General features: G+C 41.0%; 1 protein-coding gene across 5 annotated transcripts in view; it reads left to right on the top strand.

Annotated features, from left to right (window-relative positions):
* TTLL5 (tubulin tyrosine ligase like 5) overlaps nucleotides 1–13,070 on the top strand; it is a 126,725-nt gene that overhangs the window by 57,064 nt on the left and 56,591 nt on the right. For all 5 annotated transcript variants that reach the window (XR_011903703.1, XR_011903704.1, XM_072337823.1 and 2 more), the window contains one exon: nucleotides 4,640–4,794. Coding sequence is in view for 3 of the 5 variants with exons in the window: in XM_072337823.1 (XP_072193924.1) it covers nucleotides 4,640–4,794 (155 nt within the window). In the remaining 2 variants the exon portion in view is untranslated. The remainder of the gene's footprint in view (nucleotides 1–4,639; nucleotides 4,795–13,070) is intronic.

Below are 13,070 nucleotides of genomic sequence, written 5' to 3'. Positions count from 1 at the left end.
GAAAGCCTGACTTTTTCAGGAGAAGGAAGAATGGAGTTCAGCCATCCACAGCAGCAATATGAACATAGGGTTTTTTTTTTCATTGTTAAATGGATGCATACGCTGGAGACTCTACAAAGGAATTTGCAAGTTTGTCAGGTTTCCCAGGAATGTCTCTGGCAGGTCTTTGTCTGGAACATTTTCTGGAGACTGGAAGGCTTCTGCTCTGTATGCATATGTATATCCTGTAAGCTGGTAAGCTCAGCAAGCAGAGAAGGAATGTCACAGGCCCTTGGCCAGATCAGCCTTGGTACACGCACAGATTTCACACTTTGCTGCCTTTTAGCCCCAGTTCTTCCCCTCTGACTGGTTGCCCCTACAAGTTCAGATCTGAGCAGAAAATGAAGCTATTTTAGTGAATGGGGTGTGGTCAGCAAGCTGACCTGGGTCACAAGAAAGCGGCCCTACAAAAACATTAGTACTGCGTGATTTCTCCAAAGAATTTGTAGTAGGTGTATTTTATGTCAACTGCTCAGACAGCAAAAGTATCTGTGTTTGAGATTGGTTTGGAGTCTCTGTTGATATTTCAGAAAAGAATCAACTTCCCATATTGAAATTTTCTGTTGGATTTCAGCCTCTCAGTGCAGTAAGGAAGATGAACTGTAAGGCAGATGGAGAGTTTCCAGTAGTACTGGAAGACCTGGGTGCTCTGTTAGATTAAGTCATATGGGCCTAGGCTAGATCACAGATGTGTGTGGGATCCCTGTGGTGAAGCCAAGAAAATGCAACGTGAAAACTGGGTAGGGGACAAATTAATGAAGACTATTTATATTATTATAGTACGTCAGCCATAATGCAACAAAGATCTACATCTTTTTTTTTTAATATGGTATGTTGTTAACTCCTACCTCTGTTCCTGGGATGTGAATATTTCAGTGATCTCAAAGGCTTTGGGGAATATGTGCCTAAGGAATGGTTGGCAGGTGAGAATGCATTGCCTAGGTGAGCCAGATAGTGAAAGAAGAAATATTTGTTTTACAGAGTATTTGGATATGAAGATTGCATTGATGGATGAAAAGTAATAAGTAATAAAATAGGAAATTAGGGATTGACTCAAGTAGAGGGTGGGTCTTGAAGTCAAACTGAGCATACAGAGTAAAGCAGATCAAGAGACAAAGGAGAAGATCTCACAAATTGTTAGACATTTTACACATTCTTTAACTTTCTAATGGCACGCTTCCTTCTTTGAGCTTATTACGTAGTGTTGCTTTATCCTGTCTGAGGCAACCAAACTTAAAGATTCTGGTCTGTTCATAAGTCCAATGCTCTTCTAACTGACATATGTCTTAACCTTAATCCATGTCTAGTCTTTCTTTAAAATAAAGGATTTTTTTTTTTTTCAACGATCTGTTAAACCAATCAAACTTGAAACTTAATGGTAGTGTATATTTTGCCCCAAATTCTGTGGTGTTACGTCTCTTCTAGTTTCAGATTATAAACTTTTCATCATATTGAAGGTTTTTCTGGAGGAAACTATAAAGTCTATGATGACTGCATCCTTTTGGCCTGTCTCTAGTCTTGATCTGTTTTGACCCCCTGGATTCCTTTTCCTTCTCAACAATCAGAATGACCCAAATAGAAGAGATGTGTGAAATAGAGAAGATGTGAGTGTGGCTTTAAGTAAAAGAAATGGTCTTATAGTCTGTAGATCTTTTGTCCTCAACGCATCATTTATAGGCAACAGGATATGACTGCCTCTGGCAGAAAGATACTGAAACTGCCAACTGGGGAGAGTGAAGTTGGCATCTTTGTACTGTGTTGTTTGCTCAGTGCTGTAACGCTGTGATAGTGAAACTCAGGATCCGCTGTTCAGTCTGTTTATAGTGAAAATTTCAGCCACATTGTCACACTTCCAGAAGAGGCATAATAACAGTTTCAAGCAATGATGTGTCCTGGTTCACCCTGGTTGACTCCTGCAAACTGATAAGAAAAAACACTTGACCTTTTGGGAGTCTTTTCCTGAGTCCTTGAAAGCTGATCTGTAGCACTTCGTTGTTTGTTCATTTATTACTATTATTATTAACATTTGCTACTTAAAAAAAAAGCAGAATATCTGCTTCTTTGGCCTATTTGAAACAAGATCAAAGTGAGAATAAAGCATTTTATGTAAGGAAAGATTAAGTACTCTAATATGACAGTGAGAAGCTGTTGAAAAAATAGTGTAATGTAGATCAAGAATGTGAAAGTTCCTCTTTAGTCTCTTGCTTATGATTCCTAAAAGGTTATTTGTCAACAGAATGCTGGTTTTCATTCTTCCTTCTTTTATTTGGAGGTATCATTGCATGTGTGGGACAGCCAGGAGATCTGTCCCAGCCACCTCTACCTAGACTTTAGCAAAGCCTTTTACACTGTCACCCACTCTGTCATGCTTGGGACACTGGCAGCCTATGGCCTGGACAGGTACACTCTTTGCTGGGTAAAGAATTGGCTGAGGGGCCAGGACCAGATTTTGGTGGTGAGTGGAATTAAATCCACCCAGTGACTAGTCATGACTGGTGTATTCCAGGGGGTTGGTACTGGGACCCGTTCTGTTTAATGTCTTTATTGATGATCTGTATGAGGGGATTGAGTGCATGCTCAGGAGGTTTGCAGATGACACCAAGTTAGGGGGAAGTGTCGATCTACCTGAGGGGTAGGAAGGTCCTACAGATTAAGCAAGACCAGAGACATCTGGATTTTTTAAGCTTATGCATCTCTATGGTCAAGAAAGCAAATGTATTGCTTACCTTCAAACTTGTTATTAAAAACTAAGAAGACTAACTTTCTTCGTGTAGATCCATATGAAGTAACATCTTTTCTTTTGAGCCACATTAGTCCTTTTATTAGATTTTTTTTTTCTTCTACTCCTATTTTTGAAGCTATGAGCTATTCTTTGCAGAACTTTCAGTATCTGCTTTTGTCCAGGTACTGTGCAGTATCTTTTTTTAAGCGAAAGAATTTATTTGTTGCTAAGTATTTGCCCCTGTATTAAGGATACTGTTGCATCAGGTGTACAGGAGGGTTAATAACTGGAAAATGAAGCCACTCTGCTGTGCACAGATGTGTTGGAGTTCCCTCAGCAACCTACCAAAGCAACATTGTAGCAAGCTAATTACAGCAGCTGAAATGTCTCAGCACATGGCGCAGTAATAAGAAGTAACACCCATCTGGGTGGGCTGGCTGCAGCCAGACCTTATTATCATGCTGGTGTTCTCTCCCTCATTTTGAATCCCTTGCCTGTCTTTAATCCTGCTGTAATTTAAACACCTGTCTCTCTGGAATGTGTGAAACATCCCTTCTACCTACAGGAAACTATTTGCTCACCTGCTTTGCTTAGAAAGACAGCTTTCAAAAAAAATATATTGGTTGTAATATTACGAGAGGAAAGCATATCACATTAATAGAGCAGGGATGAGCTGGTAACTCAATGTGTCTTGCTATCAGAATGATGTTGAGAAAAGTTTCGATAAAGTCATTGTAATTTCATGCGTCTGTACAAACAAAGTTGTGACTGCTGTTGCTGACAAGCTAAGAATTGTATATATACTATTTGTTTCAAATACAATGTTGGCCTCTGTCTGCCTCATTACTATTCTTGGTTGTTTTTTGTTGGTTTTTTTTTCAGATCATAAAAACTTGGTGGCTACAAACTGTCATTGTTACGTATTTGTATGGTGTCTGGCACTATAAGATCTAGGATGGATTTGATATTTTCTATTGTTGCAATGAAAAGGCTCTAAATAATAAAGGCTACAGAAGGCTTAGATTTAAGGGTGAAGTAGAGGGGTCAAAGTGACTTCTAATGCTCTTTTCCACATGAAGTGAGTAGTGCTGCTCATTTCTGAGCTTGCCCAGTGTGCTCCACTGTAAGGCCTGGAAACTGTGACTTAGTGGATGAGAAGAATTATGCACAGACCAAAGGGAGAATGAGATAGGACAGAACTGGGAAGGAGTATGGTAAAAGGAGAGAACTGGCAGAAGAACAGTGTGTTATTACAATAAATCTGTCCAGAACTTAAAGTAGGTGTTTTCTGAATTCAGGAAGTGGCTAAATGCCTTATAGTACTAAACTACTGAAAGGGTGACAACATCCTGTGCAGCCAATTGCCATGTTAGCTTATGTTCTAGAGTTCAATCAGAGCATGTGGATTGTGCGGTTCTGCATAAGACTGTTGTAGGTGTGAGTGCAGCATCATGCAATGTAGCTTGTATATATTTGTTTTAATTAGAGCAATTCCATGCAAATACTGGTAAAAGAGCATTGTTACACAATAGCAAAATTGGGAACTTGCAAGCTATGCTTATGCATTTACAGGAAGTTAAGTTGCACTTAGGTAACTTACCTTTGAGATCTGGAGCAGATGCAGGACTATTTTTTCACTTCTTCTTTCCAGTTGTCCTGTGTGTCATTGGTTACACACCTTTTAGTTGCCCCAGAGATGAACAGGGTAATACAAACAAGTTGCCTTTACCATATGACCCATGATTTTTGCCTGATTCTTGTCCTTTTCCTCCTTCGTGCTTTTACTTACCTTAGTACATACTCTATCCAGTATGCTTAGTGCCATCTTTTGCTCATTTTTTTTGGTTTAAAATGATGTCTTTTTCATTGCCTCTGCAGCTAACAAGCTTGAACTTAGCAAGTGGAGCTGTGAGCAAGGGGAATGCAGCCGTGCCGCCAAGCTACCGATCAGCACTCAACAGAAAAGGGCCACTGTGTTCTGTTCAGTCAGACACTCTTACAGATGACAGAAGATGCATCTCTTCATCAGTCAGGTAAGTTAAAACTGATGCCCCATGTTTTTGAAGGAGGTTTTGTGGTACTCAGATAATTTGTCTGATCTCTTGCTCAGAAGATTTGGCCTAAGGTCCAAGTACTAGTTCTTTTCAGCACTACCCTGGGAATTAGGCCCATGAAAACTGATCTGTGTTTCTGGTACCAGCGGTTTCATGGTGGCATGAGTAAATAGATGAACACTTGGAAAGGGAGGGAAAAGGGAAAAATCAGTTTCTATAATTCTTTCTAATCTTGATAAGCTTGGCTTCTTTGGTGTCAAGATACGCAGAATGCAAACCTTTACCTGATACTGCAGAAATCTTCACCAAGGCTTCATCTTCATGCTTTTTTTCTTTGAATATCAAGTTTCTATTGTTTAAATATAGAGCAGTACCTTGTAGTGTTTTATTAAGTTTCCTTTTCAGATGGCTTCCTTCTGCTCTTTATTAATTTTGGACATTGGAATTTGTTTTTGTGGCTGATACGCTCGTGAGACTCAGAATTGTGATTCTGCAGGGAAAAAAAAGTTGTTCTTCCCATGTTTGGAAGAGCAGCACTCTGTACCCTAAAGATTCTAAATCTTGGAAGTTAAGAGCAAGGCGAGCCTACTGCAGAAGGGTAGGCTGAAAACAGGCTCAGAACTGCTTGAGACATCTGATTTCTTCATTTGCTAGTGCTTTTTTGTCCTTTAAAATTCAGTAACAAGGCAGGACTTTCACAACATGCATTTAGGACTAGAAAACAATGTACAGGAGAAAATATTAATTCATCTAATTGATACCTGAATGTTACATGTCCCTGAATGAGACATGGAGGAAGGTAAGAAAGGCAGATATGCAGTACAAAAAGCATATGACCTGGGTGGTCATCTTTTCCCAAATGGGTTCTTCAATGGAAGGAATGGAATGGGATTTGGAAAGCTCAAGAAAAATTTTTCTTATTTCGTCAGTCACTGCTTTTCATCCTGCTTAAAGAAGAGGAATGTGAGAAATGAATTCCTGGCCTGTTTCTGTTCCAGCACAACATTTGCCTGGGGTTTGCAGTTATTAAGAGAGGTGGTGATTCTGCTCTTGGAGACCAGCCAGGGTAGCTATTACCTAATCCAAATAAAGAACCTATCCAACAGGTGTAAGCTGCCTTCCCCTCCTACACAGTTTGAGGGAGCAGCAGAGTGCAGGCTGTCATAGAACTTCTGTTTACTTCTCAATTCTACTTGCATCTCTCTGTGGATTCAGACATAGCTGGAAAAGAATTACAGTCATAATTTATGAATCTCTGCAGAAGGCATAGTAGTAACCACCTTTCTCCAAAGTCATTTCTATTGTATGTTATTACCTACCAATGTGACAACCTGGCTTTTAATGTCTAGAGCTCCACTCTGCACTGTGCCTCATCTAGCATTGCATGTGTAGCTTAATGCCTATAGAAATTGTTCTGTTTCATACAAGGATCCAAAAGTTCTTCAGAAGTGTCTGGCCACAGCTGGTATAAGATTCTGTCATCAAACTTCTTATGAAACATTTGGTCTTTCAGTACTTGAGTCATCCTTATTATTCTCAAACCAAGAGACAGAAAGACACCATAAGACCCTTTGCTGAATGATTTTTTTTTCATGGCTGCTTGCCTAAAATGGCCAGAATACTGGAAATTAAAGTTGTACATAAAAATGGGGAACAAATATTTTGAGACATTGATGGATTACTTGGGCTGCAAACTTTCTTTTAATGAACAAATTCCAAAAGGACTATCAAGGTCATGGTATATTGAAATAGCTATCTTGTATTTCATATTACTTATTTGCTACTTGGTCTGTTACACTGGAGCTCAGCAGTTCACAGAGGGTCACCTAATGAGTGTCAGCCTGTGCTCAGTACTGGATGACTATGTGAAGAAAAGCTTCCTGTTTTCTTCCATTGAGGGTTCTTGTCTAGCAGTTGTAGAATTTAGCAAGGATGGAAATGTTTTGTCAATGGGTCTCTTATCTGGCTTGCGTTTGGCTCCAGTTCAAACATCTGCCTCTGAAACTCAGTCACTACAGTTTTTGCAGAGCCATCTTGCTGCTTCTGAGTTTTACTTGAAAATTTTATTGTGACACTCGTGAGCTATGAGATTCAGGCTCTTATGAATACATTTTTCTCCTCAGTAATTCCTGCTCACCCTGCTGATTTTTCTCAATTTCTCTGAGCATTAGTTCTCCATTTTTTTTATTTTTTATTTTTGGGTTGAATGTTGCCTGTATAGAAGAGTTGCCAAATTAATAGTCAGCTTGCCAAAAGACAAAGGCAATCTTGAGTTGTTCTCTGTCTCAGTATTCTGAGCAACTCAGGATATGTTAAAATGTTATTTTATAAATCTATAGCACTGTCCTTTTTTTTTTAAAGTTACTTCTTCCCATAAGCTTTGTCTCTGTTCCCAGTCAGACTGAGATGAAGAAAGTATAAGAGGTGCAATGTTCCAAGTTGCATAGGAGTTCACTTTTGATGTCTGTAACATGGCTATCAGAGGCCCTTTGCCATGTTTGCTGCAGCCTGGCCTATATTATCCTCTATAGCTCTTTGCATCTCTGCCAAACCTGTTCCCTCCTTCTTTAACCATAGTCCTGAAGGTCTTATTCCAGTCTGTCTCAGCTTTTCTCTCTGTCAGGAAGGAATGTTACTTATTCACATTCTGTTTTAGCCATGTGAACACTTTAGTTATGCACTTTATAAGGAAAGTATTTAAGATCGCTGCATGTGATTTTATCATAATGTTAATAATGTAACCTAAGAGCAACAAAAATGAAAGTGATTTCTTATTATCCACTGGAACTGGTTTCCTGACGTTGAATTTAAGACCTTACTAGAAATGTGGCAATAGTCAGCTCCCGAAGTTCTTAGTTGCACAATAAAGGTAGAAAATAGTGTTTAAGAGAACAAAATTTATTGTTCAGAACCTAAACTAATTTCTGAGTAGTGTTGGCAAATAGTTGCATGATCACTAATAATAGGGGTGGTAGGCTTTCCTAGGAGCTTCTGGCACTGGAATCTGCACTGCTATCTCACTTGTTTTTGAAACTGTTCTCAAAGTGTTGTCTGGGCTTTGCAGATCACTTAATCTCCAAGACCTGGGCTAATGAGAGAGAATCTTTCTAATTAGTACAGATTTCTGTGTTTTCCGTGGGCAGCTTGGATTCAGCCATCCTTGCACAGGTTCATCTTTTAGAACTCGTACAGGCAGTGTGTTGGCAAGCATTCAGCAGTGATACGTGGTCAGTATTTTTCCAGACCTTTGTTTCATTAGCTCCTTGGTCTCTCAGGACAGCTTTCTCAAAACTAAAGACACAACCAACCTAGCTCTGCATATTTTTTCCTTGTATCTTTTGACGTATTTATCTAACTTGGTTGAGGGAGTCAGGCAAGCAAGCTTCTCTGTCATCAGTCAGAAGCTAAGATGGCAGTCCAAATTATACCAGACAGTTTAGATTCTGACTGCTATTAAATTCAGAAACAAAGGATTCTGTTCTTCTCATTGTTTAACATACCCAAAATACTTCTTGGCTCATTTCTTAGCCAAGGTGCTCAGGCTCATCAAGAAATGATGTTCTGTTGGCAAGCTCTCTAATCTGGGTTAAATGTTGAAAACAATGTTTTTCAATTTTCTTATCTAGGGGTTTCTGTGTTTAAGTTGTTCTGTCATTCTTAGTGGTAGGAACAGCTTAGGGCATTGTGGGTTGTATGCATATACCTGCGATGTGCCCAGGTTCCAATACAGGTTATTCTTTTTGTAGTTCTGTTTTATTTCTTGCCTGGAAGTCTTGAATGGGTTGAGAAACTAGAAGATTCCACCCAGATATCTGGCATCCTAGGCTTTCAGGAACCCCAAACTGTCTAGCTCAGGTCTAAAAGTTCTATAAGTATCTGATATGTAGTGAATCTAAAGTATTCTAGAAGGATTAGATATGTTGCATATCCACAGTATACTTAGAGCATTCACATAAGTGCTTATGGGTTGCGCTGCATGTATTTTACTCCTCATGTGCAAATCAACATTACGGGCATGGTAAATCCAGTACTTCTTAAAATCACATCTTCATGTGCCTCTTCTAATAGCAGAGATGTACTTATTTGTGTCCTGAATGTTTTAGACAAAAATAATGGTGTATTTGGCTTTGCACACTTCACCACACAAACTAGGACCCCAAGTGCTACATCCCCAGACAGCCTTTCATACTGCATATGCAATCTCTGAAAGCAGAAGCCTCGTGTTAATCGCCTGGCCTTTGTTATCCTTAGATGGATAGTGGATTCCCTACCTAGGACCTACTTCTGCTTCATGGTTGGTTCATTACTACTAGAGCTGTACATAATACAGTTTCAGAACTTCTGCTCTGATCATACTGAGTATATTTTCCTTGGGCTTGTGAGGATATGGAAGAGTCTCTGAGACTCCTCAGGAGTTTGCTCTCTGCTGATGTAAGTGGCTGCTCCATTTCCACTGAAACTTTGAATCTTGCCAGAAAGCCTCCAGGCAACTATCACAAGCTAATTGTTGTTCAGCAGTCTTGATTCCGTGTGTCAAAGGGACAGTTTATTACATTTGATGTAGCGGTGAGAGTAACCTCGCTGCTTTCTCAGTTTTCATTTAAATTTTTCAAGATAGAGAAGGAAAACATGAAATCTAACAAGGACCTGACTAGATGGGATGTCAAGAGCTATGAAGAGAGCTGTGCTAGAACAAAAGGCTTAATAATGAGCAAGGTGGTTCTCAGAATGCTAGAAGGTGAGAAGTTAGTGAGACTGTCATCATTTTGAAAGACTTGTGGTTTAGGAGGGCTTAGCATGGCAGGCACAGGATGGCTGTTGTAGTTATGTGCCCTGGAAAATAACTCACTACGTATGGGCTTGTAGCTAGAGGCAGAGTTGAGAGATTAATACAAATCTTGGCAGCTAATGCTAATTTTTTATAAGAATAGATCTGTTTCTCTCTGTTGCATGATATGTATTGCCTTGTAGTTCTGCATCTCAAGGGTAAGTGGTAACTTTCCTGTCTTCCAAATTGCATGTTTCAAGCTCCCTGCAGTCTTTGGACAGGTAGAGACTGTCCATCCTCTGTCCTGTGCTCCACTTGCCAAGTGGCTGGAGCCTGTTTGTTTGCATAGCAGCTGGGCGCAGGCTGACTTTGAAGAGACTGTACTGCACTGATGCCTCTGGAGGAAATTAAGAGAGAAAGCAGCAGACACTGACAGCCACAACAGACCTTCAGTTTCAGGAAACACTGCAGTGACCTTAACACCTCCCTAGCTAAGCAGCACAGAAGTGCCAGAGCAGCAGCAGCGGAACACAAACAAGACCAGTCCTGTGCCAGCAGTGCCTTCTCTGTTCCTTTCTTCTCATACTGTTTGTCCCTTCTCTTTTCTCTCTGTGAGGAAATGTCTGATTATGAGCTCAGTCTGTCTGCACTATACCGCTTTTCTGCGGGCTTCATGCTTATATGGTCTTTTTCTTTCCTTTCTGGAGTAAAGAGGTCCCTTGTAATACCTAACAACAGCAGAGTGCTGTCCTTGATGAGGAGCGGAGGTCCTCATAATGAGGCAAATCTCACACAGGTCATTCTGATGCCGATTCCCTTCAGTTGTTAAACCGCTGGGAGGGCCTCCAGCTCATAGTGCCCTTTTATCAGGCTGCTTGCAGAGATGAGTGCTGTGTTTGGGAAGGCTTGTATAGAAAAGTCCCTTTTTAGTAAGAGGGGCTATTGGCATCAGAACATACGCAAGGCTGATTCCTGTTGCCTGGATTTTCTTCCTGTGGCAGGCCTCTCTTATATGCCGAAATTAATTCAATTTCATTATTTTGGTGGGAGAGTGAGAATGAGCGTAGTGATATATTATTCTGTGACCCCATCTGGATGCCCTGGGCAGCTCTGTCACACTGTATTCACTTATGGCCCTTGAGAAACAGTAGTTCTGGGAGCCCTTATTCTGGGGGTTGATGTAGCATTACAATATTCAGAAGAAATTAGAGGAGGGAGGGTGAAAAACAGAAATTCTGCATGGGTAGCTGTACGTTCTTTCAGCTCTCTTTGTCTCTAGCTTGTACACATTCTTTTTTCATTCCCACATATTAGTGCATGGAGCAACCTTCCCTCGTCCTGGTAACCTCTAACCTTTGTCTTTAAGCATTTCCCAGGGTCTCTGGTGACAACTTGTTAACTTTGGAGGCGAACTGTCTGACTACACCTTCAGAAATACACACCTTGCCTTGTATTACTTCTTATGTATTTTGGTCACGCTGAAGAAATGTGTGATGGCAGGTTCAATTACTTTTATCCTGCTTGGAAATTGCCCTGAGCCTCAGCACCGCAGGCTGGCACTGCCTCGAAGGATCCCTGCTTCCCACAGCCAGGTCTTGGCTCTGTCTGCTTGGAGCCTCTGGGAGAGGAAAGGCGGAAAGCTCGTGACTTGCCCAGACAGTTTGAGGCCTGGCCCTGCAGCCTCGGCTCCCCAGACACTGTTGAGTCGACTTGGCTGGCAGCCGCTGAGCTGTTACTTTTCCAAGGTAATAAGTGAGATTAATCGCAGGACCCTTTCCAGAGGCGAAGGGGGTTTGGGTTGAGTGCGGGGAGAGTGCAGGAGCCAGTGCTGGGTCTGGGAGCTGGAGGTGAGAGCTGAGGCCTTGGATCAAGGCAGAGCTGGGCATAAGAGCTGGGCATAAGACTGGTGCACAGCTTGCAGCTGCAGTCTGGGGGAATCCTTAGGCTGGTTCCATCTGAGTGAAGAGCACAGCATCTGTGTTACCTCCGAGGGTCCGCTGAGCTTGGGCAACTGTGCTTTTTGCAAGTAGTCCTAGTAACGTGAGAGGACAGGTTTCTCTCCCAGCACCTGGCTCTGACTTGCATGACTTCCTTTCAGAGAAGGTATGAAGATCTTTCCCATTATCCCCACCAAGCAGCCTGTGTTGGTAGGTGCAGGGCAGTAACAGGGTTTTCATACCTTCCCTAAAGATAATACAGCATCATAGTTGTTGATTCTTTCTTTTCAGCTGCCTTCCCTTACTGACCTTTCTCCAATGTAAACATAGGATTTGCCATCCTGGATCAGGCTGCTAATCTTTATACTTCACCTGTCTTGTCTTTTGGAGTAACTACCACTAATATCTTCAGTGAAAGTGCAGAACTTTTTGATTGGCATCAAATAAATTTCCTGTCTCTGGGGAAAGCTTGCCTTTGCCCTCCAACTGCTAACAGCTGACTTGTAGTTCTCACCATGTTTTCTGTTCTTCATAGGTAGTCTAGCTGTGGGTGTTGTCATTAATCATATTTTACTGTCTGGAAAGGTTGTAGTCTCATTCGTGAGCTGTAGCAGTGAGTTCCACAAGTGAATTTTGTATTATGCAGAAGTTTCCCTTTTTTAATTGTTTTCAAATTTGCCAGTAGTCTCTGTCCCCTTAATATGTCAAGGCAGACAGAAGTCCTTGCTTTATTTTCTGCACTATTTGTTCTGTATGTTTCTACCGTCTCCTTCCTTACTTGTCTTTCCGGAACTAAACAGACCCATTCTTTTTCAAGTTCTGAGTGGAAGTCTTCCAGCCCTCAAGTAATGGGCTGGCTGTCTTTATTCAGATGACAGGACTTGAAAGCAGTACATCAAGTAGGAGTGAAATGCTGATTTTATGCGATGTTGTCATTTTTAACTTATTGTCTAACTCATAACTTGCATATGCTTATACCTTGCTGGCTTCTGACCATGCTAAACATTGAGTTTTCATTAATATATGGTTGTTTTTCTTTGACTGTTTTAGTTAATGCAACACTGAGCAACAGGTATAGGCAGTTCATGCTGGTACACTTCTTTAATTCCTCACCAATGAACTCTCTTCTGGCTTTTTGCTCTTATTAATAGATTGTGTTGGCTGTGACAAAGGCTACATTCGGTTCTTGGTTCTAACAAGCATTTAATTTAGTATAGACCTAGCTTAAATCTTCTAGGATCTTGTCTCATACCCTCTCTCCCCCCGCCATCCCTAATCTTAGATCTTTGGAATATTCTGTAGAGGTTCTATGTGTTTTATATTGTAAAGCAATCTGCAGATCTCTTTCTTTTTCTCAGTATTTAGTTAAATCTCCCATTCACCATTTTAAAAATTGCTTTGCAGAGTGGTGAGCAGAGGGTTAACGTGGCCATTGCTCTCACTTGAGTAGTTTTTGGTGGGGAGATCAACTGCTGCTTTCAGCTTTCTAGGAAGGAGGATACCCCAGCAGCCTGGTGCTCTGCAGGAGCTGCTCTGCCTAAAACAGCCTT

The sequence above is a fragment of the Excalfactoria chinensis genome, chromosome 5, assembly GCF_039878825.1.
Source record: "Excalfactoria chinensis isolate bCotChi1 chromosome 5, bCotChi1.hap2, whole genome shotgun sequence".
NCBI classification, from domain to species: Eukaryota; Metazoa; Chordata; class Aves; order Galliformes; family Phasianidae; genus Excalfactoria; species Excalfactoria chinensis.
Note: the sequence above shows the minus strand (reverse complement) of the source record. Positions and strands in the feature narration are given on the sequence as shown.